This window comes from Ursus arctos, unplaced genomic scaffold, assembly GCF_023065955.2.
Source record: "Ursus arctos isolate Adak ecotype North America unplaced genomic scaffold, UrsArc2.0 scaffold_13, whole genome shotgun sequence".
Classification (NCBI taxonomy): Eukaryota; Metazoa; Chordata; class Mammalia; order Carnivora; family Ursidae; genus Ursus; species Ursus arctos.
Genome location: NW_026622797.1, coordinates 32,699,982 through 32,716,369, shown reverse-complemented (window position 1 = coordinate 32,716,369; position 16,388 = coordinate 32,699,982). Strand labels below are relative to the sequence as shown.

Sequence of the window (16,388 nt, the reverse complement as noted above, 5' to 3'; positions counted from 1 at the left end):
CCAAAAGAAATAGATTTTTAGAGTAAAAAGAGTCATCTAGGAAAAAATTTCAGAGCTGGTTTAATTAAGTTTCTAATTGTTTCCCAAAATGTTTGTGTGGGGGAATATACGGATGGAAGGGAAGAGGTGTATGTCACTTGCCTATCCCTTTTCTTATATTTATATTTTAGTTATAACCATGGTATGCACTTCTTTTATATCAAAAGATATTTTAACTACATTTAAAAGTGGTAAATATTTAAGACAATTATGTTAGTGTAACTGGCCTCATTTTAATCTAATTCAACAAACATTTATTGAATAAACATAGGACTGGCAGTACAGAGCTATATAACTTTAAAAAATATCTGGTCCCAACCACTTAGACCTTGTTACTCAAACTGTGGTCCATGGACCAGGAGCACAGGTATTTTCCAGGAATTGTTAGATACCTGGGTGGCTCAGTTGGTTAACCGCCCGGCTCTTGGTTTTGGCTCAGGTCATGGTCTCAGGATCCTGGGATCCAGCCCCGCACTGGGCTCCATGCTTAGCACGGAGTTGGCTTGAGGATTCTCTCCCTTTTCCTCTGCCCCTCCCCCGTGCTCTCTCTCTGTCTAAAATAAATAAATAAACCTTAAAAAAATATTTACAGAATTTTAGGCTCCATCCCAGCCTCTCTAAACCAAAATCTACATTGTTAACAAGTTTTCCAGGTGATTCAAATGCATACTAAATTTTGAGAAGCACTATGTTAGAAAGCATAGTCTAAGGAAAGAAATAGACATTAATATTTTTAAAAAGGCAATAATTATACAAGAAATATGCTACCACAGAAACAAATACTGTGGGCCAGTAATAGAATCTAATTCTGCTTATAGAGATTTGTAAGAGTTTTAACTCCACTCTCTGCTATGTTCTACTTTCCACGTGATACATCAGCATTTTCTAAAGTGTGTCCCTGGGTCAAATACATCTGAGAAATGGTGCGTAATCTATACCACTGCTTTGAGATGCCCTGTTCACAATAATATGTTAAAGATTCTGAGAAGTCCTGAAACACATGTCTGTTTTACATAAACCCAGGAATCCACAAATACACTTACACGTGCAACTTTTTTTCCTTGCGTGGTACTATTAACATATTACAGAACTCGTGTGCTGTGGAACACACTTTGGTAAACATTGCATTTTATGAGTTGGCAACATTTTGCTCATGAATACCTTACTAGGATTCTTCTGCTTCCCACTAACATCTCTTTTTCTTTTTATAGTTATAAAGTATCTAGAATAAATTCAACCTTGAATATAGGTGTGAACAAAAAAAATACAATTTAGCTCCGACACAATGTATATAATAATATAGAAAGTCTGAGGCAAATTAATTCAGCTGTTCTGTTAAAACTCACCCAGATCTGGATAGATAAAGTTGTCTTTGAACAAACAGTATGAGAAAGCCTAGCCTCCACATATCATTCAAATTAAGCCGGATCCTGTAAGTAATGAAAGTTTTGGTTAACTACCAATAATGAATAATTCATTGGTGAGATTATGAATAAGAACAATTGTCATGACTAAAATAATGTTCCTGAAACTGACATAGCATTTGAAATAGGGTAGTTTACAGATTCAGCTAAGAGACAGTAGGTATACATTCTGTGCTGATAAATTGTTGAAATTCAAAACTTCCTTCAGGGAATCGATGCGTGGTTCTGTCAAATTAATAGTAAGGAGCTCTTAAAACTCAGAAATTCAAAGGCAATGGAGTCAAAGCACATGCCAAGGATTTTACAATTCTCAATTCTTTCAGCTCTTCAGACTTGCCATTTGTTTGTATTGTTGCTATTTAAAAATATTTTATAAGGTATTTTCTCTCTAATTATAAAAGGGAGATATGCTCTCCTCGAACTTGGAAAATATTTTTTAGTATAGAAAAGATTTTGAAAACAGAAGTCTACCTACCTGAGCAATTTGGTTATATGAGAATGCCTTCAGCTCTGATTTCATTGGCCCAATGATTCTTGTTTGTTTTAAAATATTGCTCCAGCCTAACAGGGCTTTCATAAATCTGTTATTCCTTGTATGGCGGTAACAGTATGACTCCCATGAAAGGTAAAGGTCCCTGAGGGAAGAGCCCTTAGCGGATCAGAGGCTTGGCAGGCCTGCACAACTTCCTCAGAGATGCGCATATGGTACAAACCAGGAGATAGAATTTCCAAGATGCTTAGCCTCTATTCTTTTGTCTCTAAATTTTTTAACTCAAAGAAAATCAAAGAAGGTTACCTCAAACATCATTTGACAACTGTTCTCTGCGTAATCCAACCCTAGTTCTTAAAACTGAAATGGTGACCCAACTATTTTAGCAAATTCTATTGGCCATTCCAGTATGCCGACACTGACTCTCCTTGTCACCAAGGTAACTGAATTGCCTAGGGCTTAGTAAATTTTGTGGGATTGTGAAGAAAATCCAAGGGATAAGTTGTTTTTTTTCCACAGAGAGAAAAGATCATCTCTACTTATACTGATAGCACGTCTTTCAGGTATCTTCTTTCTGATTCACTAAAAATGTGCATTTTTTAAATGTTTTTTTTTATTATATTATGTTAGTCACCATACAGTACATCCCTGGTTTCTGATGTAAAGTTTGATGATTCATTAGTTGCGTATAACACCCAGTGCACCATGCAATAGCATTTTTTGAAAGTGTCATGCAAAATAAAATATCAGTACTTTCTACATGTGTTTTCTGTATGAACCAAACAATGTTGGAAAAGAGTACACACTAAGACTTAATGGATATGTAAGAGAAGTGGAAAATTAACCTGTAGTGAAGGGAGCTAATGAGTAATATAAATAATACTGATACTATAAACAGATAACTGGACTTTGGGGAAAACAAGATGGTAAAATGCTGCATTTCCATTTCTCATCATTAAGTATGACCATACTTAAATAAAAACCATTGCCAAATTTACTGAAAGGGGGAAATGTAAAAATATTTGTAGTCAATACCTAGCTTAAGCCAAAGGAAAAGCTTTAGAAAAGTCCACTTTAACTTGGCTAGTTTTCTTACTAGATGTATAATTGATGAATTCAGTTGCTCTATTTGTGGGAAGAAAAAAGTAAATGAAATGAAATCGTGCTACTGTAAAAATAGTAATGCCATTCATGTTGAAAGAGAACGAAAAGAATATATCACAAATATATATCCGGTGTTTTATTCCATGTAATTTTAGAATGATGAACCCTTTGAGCAGTCTTCTAGTCCAATCACCTGACCCACATAAAAAATATGTTGATGCCCCACTATATTTATAAATATGTATGTGGAACATAATACATACACATATGTGTATAATATATATAGGTATCATGCGTATATACCTAAAGCAGCCCACCAATGTGATGTCAGGGGGAACTCCAACATAAGTGAAAAAGAAAAAAAAAGAGTTTACTCATTTTTAAAATATGTGTTATTTTTTACACATGAAGAAATACTTCTGTTTGGTCAGATCATATCCACAAGACAAAGAGAAATTTTATTCACATTCATGAAATCAGGTCGTCCCAAAGCTGTACTTAGATCATAGTTGATGAGGTCATTTATTAAATCAGATGCCTGAAACTCGTCTTCTAGAAAAGATGTTAGGTTCTTGGGTCAGCTCACAGAATTGATTTGAGTGTTATATAACAGAGACGGTCCTAAGGCCATCCCGAATCCTCGATACCTGACTTTCTCTGGAGTTCTGAGCCGCTTCACTCTGAACTCATGTCTATTCAGCAGTATTTCTTAAGTACTTTCTATGTGTCATGTGTTAGATAATTACCTTGTAACTTTTCTGGGTCCAGAACCTATTGCTTATCTCAACCTTAAAGATTCAGCCACCCTATGCCCCAGAGCCCTTTTGCAAATATCCCATGGCTGTCTTCCATGTAAACTTAAGCCCCAAAGTAAAATAGAGAATTTGAAATATGCGGTTTAGTGGTTCTGAAAGTTACTAAGGAAGGGTGTGTCTGGGGACAAAGAGATTGATATACTAGCATTCTCTAATAACAGTGATGCTAGGATGTAACAATTCATTTGGAAATTGTGAATTCTTAAATTGGAGACTGATGAAGCCATTAATAGATCACAGCACTGAGAAAAAAATGAGTAATTTAAGTTGCTAATAAATACTAATAACTTTGAATTATAACTTGTGGTTGATTCCCACCCATCCTTTGACTAGTATCTTTTTTTAATAATGGAAGATGGGAAGGGAGAAATAATAGAAGAGTAAATTTTGAACGGATGGATGAAGGAATGGATGAAACTTTCATTTACTGAGTAATTATTATATGCTTAAACACTATGTCAGACAATTTCTCATTCTGGTTGAAATATCCCTAGATCTCCCTGCTCCATAAAGGAGGCAACTAATGTGAATGATGTTTTGATTTCCTTTAAGACTACACACCTCATAAAAAGGTAGGACTGAAATTTGAATCCATTTTCTGTTGACTCCAGAGATCACAGGTAGAAATAAAACCCCTTAGTTTAAGAATGCAGTATTCTTGGTAAAATAACTATTGTTGGGAAGTTTGCAAGCCTGCCGTGGTGGGTTTCCTCAGGGGCCAGTTCCCAGTCTGGTCAATTTCTGCCTCAAGGAAGGGTTTTGGAAGAAAAGTATTCTGAATGGAGGCAAACCCTGTACAAGCTGATGACACGCTGAACATTAGAGGAGAATAGGAAACATCAAATTTCAGTACAGTTTTGAATCAGAAGATTCAAAACCTCTCCCAGGAAGTGATAAAAGAACTTAGTGGTGGAGGAAAAATGAGGGGTGGGGGGAGAATCAGCACCATAAGTTTTTATGATTAAGCCATCAGAGGACAATACACATATAACAACGTTTTACTCTTGAGAAGCAATTTAGGTACAAACGCAGATTTAATATATTTTCTTTGTTTCCTTTATTTTAATTTGCTTACCAGTGGAAGTGATGACAACATGAAGAATAGTTACTGAAATAGCATAATCCCAGACCCATTCTTCTACAACCAGAGCGAAAAGCAATCCGCAAAGTAGGTGACCTGTGTTGAGACTAGAAGAACTGCAAATAGAATGAAGAATATAATTATTTGGAACTAGAAAAACTAAGAATTTTGGAACACAATTAGTAACAGGACCATTACAACTTACTCTGTGAAGAAATTTTGGTTAAGAATTTTCAAAATATCCCATGTCTTAACAGTCCTCAAATTTGGTTAAGAACTTTTTAACATATTCTGTCTCTTAATAATCCTTTGACTTATAGAAAAATAACAGTATATAATTTGTTTCACATTCTTTGTCCTTATGATTTTAAAGGTAAAATACAATAAAGAAAAGTTACCATGTAACCAATACATGCTGATCTGTAATTGGATTGCAACTGTCTGTTTAAGATGTAGTAAAAACTAATGAAAAATCAGTTCTGAGTTTTCAGAAATGAACAAAAGAAATATGAGTTATAACATTTCTTTGCTCCTAATTATTGCCTTACTTGGAAATGAGTTCCTTCATGTCTTTGTAATAAAATGGCATGTTCAGATCGTCATCTGGGACACATAACCAATAACCATGGATGAAAGGAAGCCTCCTAAATGATTTGTGTGGATGGAAGCACTCTTCTAAATGCCCCCAATTGTCTCAGAGGGGTCTCCCCAAACATGTATAAAGAGCTGGTTATTTATAGGTTAGGACTGCAAACCTCTAAGAGCCTTGAATGTGTGAAGGGTCAACTTTTTGCCTCTTGTCTTTGATACGGATGTTTAAGACTATAGTGGTTTCGAAGGAGAGATCCATCAAACATATGTGACAAATAAATGTGACATACCATCAAGGTCCTTTTGTAATGATATTACTTTCTGTAAACATTACCCTTCTTCTTTTTTTTTTCTTTGACAAAAACGTGACATATGATTACTATGTTCTTATAATTCAGGAATCAATGAATCTAGACAGGCAAACTTTCCATTTTTCAAAGCAAAAGGTAAAATAATCACATTATATCATATTGTGCAGAAGTAATTTATTCACTAGCAAGCCAGGGATTGTTTCATGCTGAGCAAGGCACTAACCAAGTGAGCAAGTCCCAAGTGCCATCCTTTTGAAAGGCCTTACACTCACTCCTCAATTTGATTTAATTTCACTTATCAGGTTTCGAAAAGTTGAAGGGAGAATTCATACCAACTCCTTTTTTATCATACGGGAACAAAGTTCAGTTCAGCATGTCCCGTTCCCTAAAATCGAGGCTGTGGAAGGAACTTCATTACTGTATCATACTGATACCACCTCTTCCCACATTTCCACTTCTACCTCTATCAGTGGCTCCCAGAGCTTCTAGATTATTATAGGGAAATAGAGATGCCTCTTTTATCAGCATTGACAGATTTTATAGGTTAACTTGCAGCTGCTTGGAGACATTGATTTTTAGTCTTGAACAAGCTGTATTTGCATATATTGATAAAAAAGGCTTATGCTTTGTTTATAATATGAAAGAAAGCATGATTTAAAAGAAGTAGTACAAAATTTAAAGTCAGGATACCAGTGTTATAGTCTTGCCTTAGAGCTTAGGAGTTATAAAACCTTGAGTACAATTTTAACCTCTGGGTCAGTCTTGTTTTTTTCTCTATAATTGGGAAATGGAGTGCTATCTTATCAACCTCAAGAAATTGTTAGGAGGATTTTAATTTAAAATGAAAGCAATTTGTAACCTATTTTCTGCTATGCAAAGGAAAGATATTAGTAATCAAAATGTTTTAACTAGACTTAAACATTCCAGTGTCCTTGCTAAACCTACTCTCCTGGGTGACAAAAATCATTGAAACAGACAAGAAATTTGACCCTAACTACATGCCCAAGGCTCTGAGATTACTCTTACACTTTATCTCTGAGATTAAAGTCTAAATTCTCAAAGTAACAACTTTGAAGAGTTATGGCAGTTATCTCCTCAAGCCCAAAATTAAAGATCTAATAGGCTAAGGTTTTATTGATATCTTCGTACAAATGTTAGTGTTTTGTGAGAGGAGAGAATGATATAAACTGTTCCAGGCATCCTGGGGATCTTCACTAATCTCCACTATGTAAAAACACAACCTTTCCAATAAGCTGTGTCATTCCTATCTTTCACTGACTGACCCAAAGGCAAGAATTAAATAGTAACAGTTGAGTTTTAAATCCCCTCCCCAAAACCACACATACAGCCTTTACTTAACTCTTTACTGTGACTATTTCTTTATTAATTGTGGACAGTTTTGATAGAAAATAAGTTAATTCTATCTTCAGTAGGAAAGCACATAAAGAGAAAGTGAAGATAGAATGTTAGACCTCTTGTGTCTCATTAGAATGAAAGTCTCTTTTTCCTAATGTAGTCTTTGTCTATCCAAAATTGAATCGATAATAGCACCAAAGAAGGTTACCCATTTGACAAGGTTGTTCTAAAGCTTTTTAATTTGAATTCAGTAATTTTAACTGACCAAGTTTCCTGTACAAGTCATATTCAAAAATCTGGTTTCTTTGGCTTCAGGCAATTGTTGTATATTTGTGTATTTGTTCCAAAAAAAAAAAGTCCAGTGGTTTTCCAAAGAATTGTAGTGTTAAAAAATTCCACAATTCATTAAAAAAAAAGAGTAGGAAGAAATTTAACAGACTATTAAGAATAATTATGTTTAGAAAGTAAGTTTGTGATCGAATTTCTTCTTTTTCTCCTCTCTACTTGTAGGTATTTTATAAGTTTTCATTAATTTATATGTATTGTTTTATAATGGAAATAACATTAAAATCTCATTTTTCGAAAGATGGGATGAACTCACCATGAATCCCCCCAAAACAAGTATGTTTGACATATATCCAATACAAGTGGCTATTATTATTAATATACATAAGGCTTATGAATGTAGTAGGTACTAATTAATAATTATTTTTTCAACCAAAATTATGAATTTAAAAGAGATAAATTTTTTCTTAGTATACTCTCTATATTACTTTCCTTTGGAACATTTTTTTCCCCCTATTTTGAAAGAAAAATCAAACTAAGCAGAAATGTACAAAGCAGAAAATGAAAGTTCTCTGTCATTCCAGCTGGGAGATAACAGTTTGTTGCATAATTCTCCAGATTTCTTACCACTGACACCATGTATTTTACTCTGTTCTACAAAAATGAATAATTACACTACACAAACACTATTGTCGTCTTTATTTTCCATGCCATAGCTCATGAGCATTTCTCTACATCAATATATTAAATCAGTCTTCTTCCTCTTCTTTGAAAAATATTTAATGTGCAAAAACTTGACCTACAAGATCACCAAATAAAAATTCCTCTAATAATTCTATTCGATTATTTCACTATTCCATCCTATTCCGTCTTTCAGGAATAGCCACTTCAAAATTTTGGGTGGCATTCTTCCACATTAATTTTTGAAGTCACATATAAAATACAGATGGCTGAGAGGAAGTCCTGATATGTTATAAATTTTTCTAAAACAAAAACTATTTTGTTTTTTGAGGCATTTAACTCGCTCATTAACAAAGATTGGAAATTAAAACCAATTACCTTTATAATTTGTGTTGAGCCGTGAGGGGTTTGTTTTGAAATCAAATGGTGCCAGGACATCCAACTCATACACCCTGAAGATGTTGCAAATGAAAATAGTTTACTACGGGGGAGGCGGTTCAAAACTTCGCACATCAAGGCTTTGAACATCCCTCTTCCCGCGATAAGTCATTCGCTTTACCCACATTGTGGCGCCTTTAGAAGCTCGCTGACTTGTATGGCAGCCAAATAATCTTTTCCACCACATTTTCTAATTTGTCCAGTGAAGTTCCCCTAGCGGACTTTGTTGTGTTTTAGCCCTTAGCTGTCATCCTGAAAGTCCTTTCCATCGAACATGAGAAGAGAACGTAACCTAATTCTGTGGCAAGCGCATAGGCGTGGAAATAAACCAGACCAAGGTTCTAAACCGGATGGATTGTGACACTGTGAATTTGGGCAAGTCAGTTCCATTTGGAGCTGAACTTCGGTGTCTTTTCTGTAAATTGAAAAGGTTAATCTCTGAGCTCTTTTCCTGTTGTAAAATCTGAGTCTATAAATACACACCTTCTACGGCGCCTGTTTGTAGTTGTGAACAGCTGGTCAACCCGTTAGCTGCCTCCTGGAGCTGTAAGGCCCAAGAACTTCAAATCCCTCTCCTCTGACTCCCATGAACTACAAATCCCTGAAATCAGGCTCAGAGAGCCCTGACGATTCTTCACTCTTCCCTGCTCCAGGCATGGCCTCGCCATCTCCAGTCCCAGAAACAGCTGAGACTGTGTGTGAGCAGCAAATGCTGCCTCAGTGGGCTTGCCTGCAAGCGTGCTGAATAACATTATTCCCATTGCAGAAGTTGCTGTAATTATTTTTGGTTACTCATTTGGATACTGAAATCAAAGGGTCCTAACTCCTTACTTGCACAATAAAATTAAGTTATATAAACACTCGACTTCTTGGAAATTATTTGTAAATCTACATAAAAATATTTCAAGGCAATCAATGTATTGGCAACCTAAATTTGTAGAGGCCAAAATTAAACCATAGCAAGACAAAAAAATTACCTGGAAAAAAAAATGGCTCACACTTGCATAGAAATATTACTGAAAATACACATTTTACTTTGTCCTCATAATAACCCTCTTTTGATCAATTACTTCCATTTGACAAATGAAGACAATTAAGAAAAGCTCTATGGCTTAGTTAAGATGTTTCCATAAGGTTAGTAAAAATCTGGGCCAGAAGTTAGGTCTCCTGACTTGGGTCCCAGAGATATTTCTAGTACATACCAGAAAATATTTAAATTTGATATGGATTATCTCTAAATTCCCTTCGAATTCAAATCTGCTCTGCTTCAATACCAGCCCAGGGAGTAAGAGCTTCATTTTCTTTCCATCACCATCTTCCAAAGAAGTAAGAGAACGATCCTGTCTGGTCCTATCTATCCACATCATTTCATGATTTTTGCTTTGATCATTTTCAAAGATGGCACATTTGCTCTCTTTCCTTTAAAAAGGTAAGAAATATACCATTTTTTAAACATTGCATCTTCTGTTCCATGTCAAGTATCAAATATAAACTCCTTTCACATTCACTCTTAGCTCTTTAATTCTGTTTGAAGGCAACTTACTTGAGCATCAGGCAGCACATGCCCAGAACTGCATAGTACACGGTGCAGAAGAGGATGACACATATAAGAAGATTCTGCAAAACAAGCTGCAGAGAACACAGGCGTGAGCTCCAAGAGCCTGGGTTTTTTCACATGGTTGTTGGTAATGAGTCTGACAAACAAAAGACGATGGATGACCCCTCGATAGTGTTGGCTAGCTTTGTTTTGCTTGGAGACCCACAGAGTGGGAAGAACTTCAAAGTCCACAATGGAAGTTTTTCTGACTGGAAAGGCTGGCATGGTCCACATTTGTACCAAGGATTAATGCCGTACAAAAATCCGTATCACTTACCTTCCATCTCCTACCACACACTTCCTACATGCTAACATTTACAGTTTAATTTGACAACGTGATTTTAAATTGCAGCTATCTTAATAGTCAAAATAGAAGAGCTGAGAAATTTTGAAAAGTGTGAACAAAAAGTACATAACACAGTAATAATTAAACCTGTGTGCAAGAATTTACAGAGCAATTGACTACAACACAATAGACAGTCCTAAAACGGCCTCTGCCACATATGAGATTTTTGAAGGAGGCATTGCAGATTAATGGGGACCAGATGGATTGCTCAACAAACAGTGTTGTGAAAATTGTCTAACTTCTAGACAGAAAAATCCCATTAGATTCCAGTCTTCTACCAGACACCAAAATAAACTCAAAATGGATTAAAGGCTTAAATGCCAAGAAGTAAAATGGGAGAAAATATTTGCAATATATATTATGAGCAAAGGATTGATATCCACAATGCATAAACACATACAGATAAAAAAAGACAAACAAACCAAGAGAAAAATGGACAAAGTATATAAATAGGCTGTTCACATGAATAAACATTTAAAAAGCCAATAAACAATTGAAAATGTCTGAACCTCACTATTAATCTCTCGAAATATATTCTTATGAATGTAATAAAAATGTCAGCATTTCACATAGAAATTTTCCAGTTTATTCTTTTCCCTTTTTATCTTTTTAAAAGTCTTCTTGTTTGGTCAACACTTTAACACTTTAGCATTATTCATTTTCTCTGAATGACCATTTTACCAAATTTACCAAATCTTTTAATTGGCCTGGGTACAGAGGAGCCCTCCACTAAACGCAAGAAGAGAAGAGAGCACAGAGCACACCACAACCATTTGGCTGAATGGACCAAGTTTATAGACTTACCAAGAACTTACTTCTTTCAACTATGTAAAAATGGGTGGATTGTCTGGCCTAAGAGAACCAGAGGGAATCAGGACTAAAGGGTTCTAGCACCTTCAGGATCCCAGCCCCCCACCCTGCCCACAGCCATGCCGTCCCTAGCCCCTCCTACTCTTTGCCTGTAGACTCCCCTTTACGAAGTCTCTTCTCTCTCTGCCCATTATTCTCATTCCCCTTTTGCCCTTCAGTATCTCCAACTCCTGGTTGCCCAATCTCCCCTCCCTCATGACCTTTAGTCTCTTCTTAGCCTCATTCATTTATTTATTCATTTGTTTTATTTTATTATTTTTAGTTGAAATATATTTGATGATTAATACTGTGTAAATTTAAGTATACAACATGGTGATTTGTTACAGTTATATACTGTAATATGAGTGCCATTGTAGTGATAGTTAACACTTCATCCTGTCTAATAATTATCATTTCTTTTTTGTGGTTGGAACAATTAAGATTTAGTCTGTTAGCAAATTTGATGCTTATAATACAAAACTGTTGTCTATTTTCTCTATCCTGTGCATTCGATATCTAGGACATACTACTAGCTGTGAGTTTGTAACCTTAATACCTCCATCTTTCTTTAAGACCTGCATAGTCTTGTCATTCATGATGGCTGACACAATCCTTTTTAAGGGAATAAGTAAAAGGATGAAACCTTCTCACAGCTCTCTTTCTTTTACTAGAGAATAAAAACCTTTCCTAGAAACCCCCATCAGATATCCCATTATGTCTTATTGACCACAAATTGAGGTCATGTGCTCACTTCCTTAATAATTGCTGACAAAGAGTAAAAGGGTCTAATGATGAGTTTAGAAAATTGGGACTTTGCTCCCAGGGCTCAGCACCTACTGCTGTAATAAAATAAAAATTATTAGCAATTACTAGCAAGGAAGGAAAAAGCGGTGTGGGGTCTGCTAAAAGGTAGGCAACTCACAGTGTCTTCCAATATGTGGTAGAATCACTATGTAAATAGTGATTTGTAGAGAAGATTATTTAGAGGTCAAGAGAACATGTGAAAGTTTTAGCTGAGTTGAAGGTCCAACTACTGTGCCCACATTTAAGTTGGTTGAATTTCTTCCCAACTGTGGGGATAAGAATCTGCTGATGGAAGCTGGGTATGTGATAGGGAACAACATTGGTGCTTCTGCAGCCTCAACATTTTCTTAAGGGTCATGAGTCTTTGGGATTGCTTTACTCTTAATCTATATGTTAATAACAATCTGTTTTTCGGGGCGCCTGGGTGGCACAGCGGTTAAGCGTCTGCCTTCGGCTCAGGACGTGATCCTGGCGTTATGGGATTGAGCCCCACATCAGGCTCCTCCGCTCTGAGCCTGCTTCTTCCTCTCCCACTCCCCCTGCTGTGTTCCCTCTCTCGCTGGCTGTCTCTATCTCTGTCGAATAAATAAATAAAATCTTTAAAAAAAAATAATAACAATTTGCTTTTCTTTTAATTTGAGCATTAATAAGCTCTAGTTGAAATATTTCTAGATGATTGCTTTATTTCAATTCAATCCAAAATAAGATAAATGAGATGTAGTCTCTATACTAATATACAAACATGAAACTATTTTTGTTTCTATGTTAATATCAAAATTTAAATAATTTTTAAATATAGTCACTTGCTATAAAATTTTATTTTTATAATCAAAACAGAGAATTGTGATACATCCTTAGAAAACACATAAATACTAATATGTGTAAGACATTTGGAGTTATTTTTTAAAAAATGAAATCATAATTTGTGGGAGAACATATTTATTGAGAAATTTTACATATGGGTATGTCTACTTTCCCCCCAAATTTACAAAACACTATATATAAATAGAATTACACATTTTAAAATTATTTTAAATGAAATATTTTGAAAAACAAAGCATACTTTTTGAAAATAATTACCTTCTTTTCCACCCAAATAATATATTTAGATTTTCAAATAATTCTTTTCCTATAAGCAAATTCAGTTGCTTCTAGTAACTTCCTCCTATAATCTATACTCTTCACAGCTTACAAAAGTTACTTTCTAAAAGGTAATCAGACCGAGACATTCTTCTGCTGGATATCCTCCGATGGCCCTACAGTCATCAGGATTCATTCATCCATTTTTTCATTTGACAAATAGTCACTGGGCTGAGTGGCAATGCAGAGTGAATTGGATGTGGTCCCAAGCATAAAAACTCAGTCTAGCAGTGTTTCTCAAATGTACAAGTATCAGACTCACCTTGAAGGCCTGTTAAAACACAGATTTCTGGGCCCCCAGTCCCAGAGTCTCTGATTCAGTGGGTCTGAGGTGAGACCCAGAAATTTGTGTTTCTGACAAGTTCCTGGGGGATGCTGGGTCTTCTGTTTCTATAACCACACTCTGAGGACCACTGATCTAAAGGCAAGAATGATGAGTAAACAAATAGCTACAATACATAGAGCGCTCTGGTTGGGGAGTGTATGGAGTGCTGTTTTAATAACATATTTTATTTAGTCCAGGATATCCAACATATTGTAATTTCAATGCTTACACAAGATGAAAAATTATTAATGAGATATTTTATGGTTTTTGTTCATACTACATCTTAGAAACCCAGAGTACTTACTTACAATACATCTCAATTTGGACCAGCCACCTTTCAAGTGCTCAGTAGCATTGTGTGGCTAACGGCCACTTTATTAGACAAGACAGTTCTAACCATGGCCATTGCTTTTCCTTCTGGCCTCATCCCCTCAACTCTGTCCCAAATGGTTGATAGTCTAACTCTATTTACTATTTATTGTTGGATTACTATCTATCAAGCATTATAACCATAATTTCTCAATCTTTCCACCCTTCCCCATACCCACCATTATGTGCACACATGAAAAACTTTCTGGGTATGGGTAACTATTCTCTGCATTTCACAGATTTGGAAACTGAGGTAAGAGGGGTTAAACTTAGCTCAGCTCAAGTGGCCTGTATGTGACAGGGCTCCAGTCCAGAGCTGCTGATTGTCAAAGCTCTTCTTTGCTGTGTACCGTCCGGCCTCCCACCTGCTAGGCTCTCGATAAAAGAATGTTGAATAGTCAATTCTAGTTCAACACTTTCTTTTTAAAAGGATGGAAACTGATTCTTGACTAGGTTCAGTGAAGGGCCCAAGGTCATACCTTTATTTAGTGGCAGAGACAGGAAAAAAAAAAGTGTATTCAATTACCAAAGGAAAGATAATGTTACCCAAATGACTGAATTGATAACTTTATTATGATTCAATTATTATTGTACTTTAGGAAAAACCAATATATAAGAATCAGAGTTTATAGAAGTCTAGATATTTAGCAACTGCCAAGATTTTTATTACTCCTTCAAAAAACATATTTGAGTCCTGAAGCAAGTAAAGTGTAAAAAAAATTTGACATATATGACATTTGGCTATTTGAACTTGACTGGATATTTGATGATATTAATATTTTAGGGTGTTATAATGATTGGAGATTTATCATATGCAAATGCAGATCATTATAAATGCGATTTCTTTATTAAAAAGCTCCCATGTTGTTTTATTTGTGCATAATAACAAAACTATTTTGAGAGTAGACTATACATACACAAGTCTGAAAAATGTGCAAATTTAGGATATGGTAAATACTTTATAAGTTGCTTTCAAAAACACTGTCTGCTATAAGTCGTCTTTACACTGTCATCTTTTTGATGCAAAATATTGTGAGGCCAGCTCTCCTTCCACTGCCCTAAACACAAAGCAATTTTTTAATGCATTGAAATTAAGGAGGGACTACACCTACTAAAAAAGAATAAAATTCTTTTAGTTTGAGGTCTCAGAATCCCCCAAACCACAACTACTATATGCAGGTGGTGTGTCCTAGGTTTCAGAGCTTTAGTGGACCCTGAGTGCCCCAGCTGCGTAACTCCTTCAACTCTCCTGCCAGTTTCCAAACTGGTTTGACTGGTGTAGGAGGGCTGACAATACTGACTCCATCTTTGGCTCTCCATCTTGTTCACGCTCACACAATGACCTCCCTCAGGGCTATGTGTACAGAGGCCCCATGGAGGTGAATGCATGCTCTGCCCAGAATGTGGAAAGGCTTGTTGGGATCTCCCCGCTGGTGCGCAAATGGCTCCACTTTAGATAACTACCGTTTGCTCTACAAAATCCATGGGTTAAAGTCTGGACTTGGTGGAGAATAGCAATGTAGCATCTGGATCATGATCCCCCTGATCCCCACGGTCACTGAGTTACCCTGAATAAAACTCTGTGTAAATGGTATAGAGTGGCGTGCTTCGTTTGTCGGTCTCAAAGTGCCTTCTTGGTCTGGAAGAGACTTTACTGTCCCTCCTCCTCCTTCTAACTCTGGGCTTAATTCAAAAAAGGAAAAGCTTGGCGCCCTTGGGTGGCTCAGTCAGTTAAGTGTCGACTTTTGGTTTCTTTTTTTTTTTTTTTTTTTTTTTTTTTTTTTTTTTTTTAATTAATAATGATTTTTTATTATATTATGTTAGTCACCATACAGTACATCCCCGGTTTTCGATGTAAGGCTCGATGATTCATTAGTTGTGTATAACACCCAGTGCACCATGCAATATGTGCCCTCCTTACTACCCATCACCGGTCTATCCCATTCCCCCACCCCCCTCCCCTCTGTAGCCCTCAGTTTGTTTCTCATAGTCCATAGTCTTTCATGTTTCATTCCCCCTTCTGATTACCCCCCCTTCCTTTATCCCTTTCTTCCCCTACTGATCATTCTAGTTCTTATGTTCCATAGATGAGAGAAATCATATGATAGTTGTCTTTCTCTGCTTGACTTATTTCACTAAGCATTATCTCCTCCAGTGCCGTCCATGTTGTAGCAAATGTTGAGAACTCATTCTTTCTGATTGCTGAGTAATATTCCATTGTATATATGGACCACAACTTCTTAATCCAGTCATCTGTTGCAGGGCATCTCGGCTCCTTCCACGATTTAGCTATTGTGGACATTGCTGCTATGAACATTGGGGTGCATATGGCCCTTCTCTTCA

General features: G+C 36.1%; 1 protein-coding gene across 1 annotated transcript in view; it reads right to left on the bottom strand.

Annotated features, from left to right (window-relative positions):
* Positions 1 to 1,393: 1,393 nt before the first annotated feature.
* The window catches only part of TMEM244 (transmembrane protein 244), a 30,554-nt gene continuing 15,559 nt past the window's right edge, over positions 1,394 to 16,388 (bottom strand). Inside the window, 5 exon segments of the mRNA XM_057311053.1 lie at positions 1,394 to 1,469; positions 4,948 to 5,040; positions 5,043 to 5,069; positions 8,556 to 8,629; positions 10,159 to 10,244. Of these exon segments, the coding sequence (XP_057167036.1) occupies positions 1,453 to 1,469; positions 4,948 to 5,040; positions 5,043 to 5,069; positions 8,556 to 8,629; positions 10,159 to 10,244 (297 nt within the window). The 3' untranslated portion in view covers positions 1,394 to 1,452.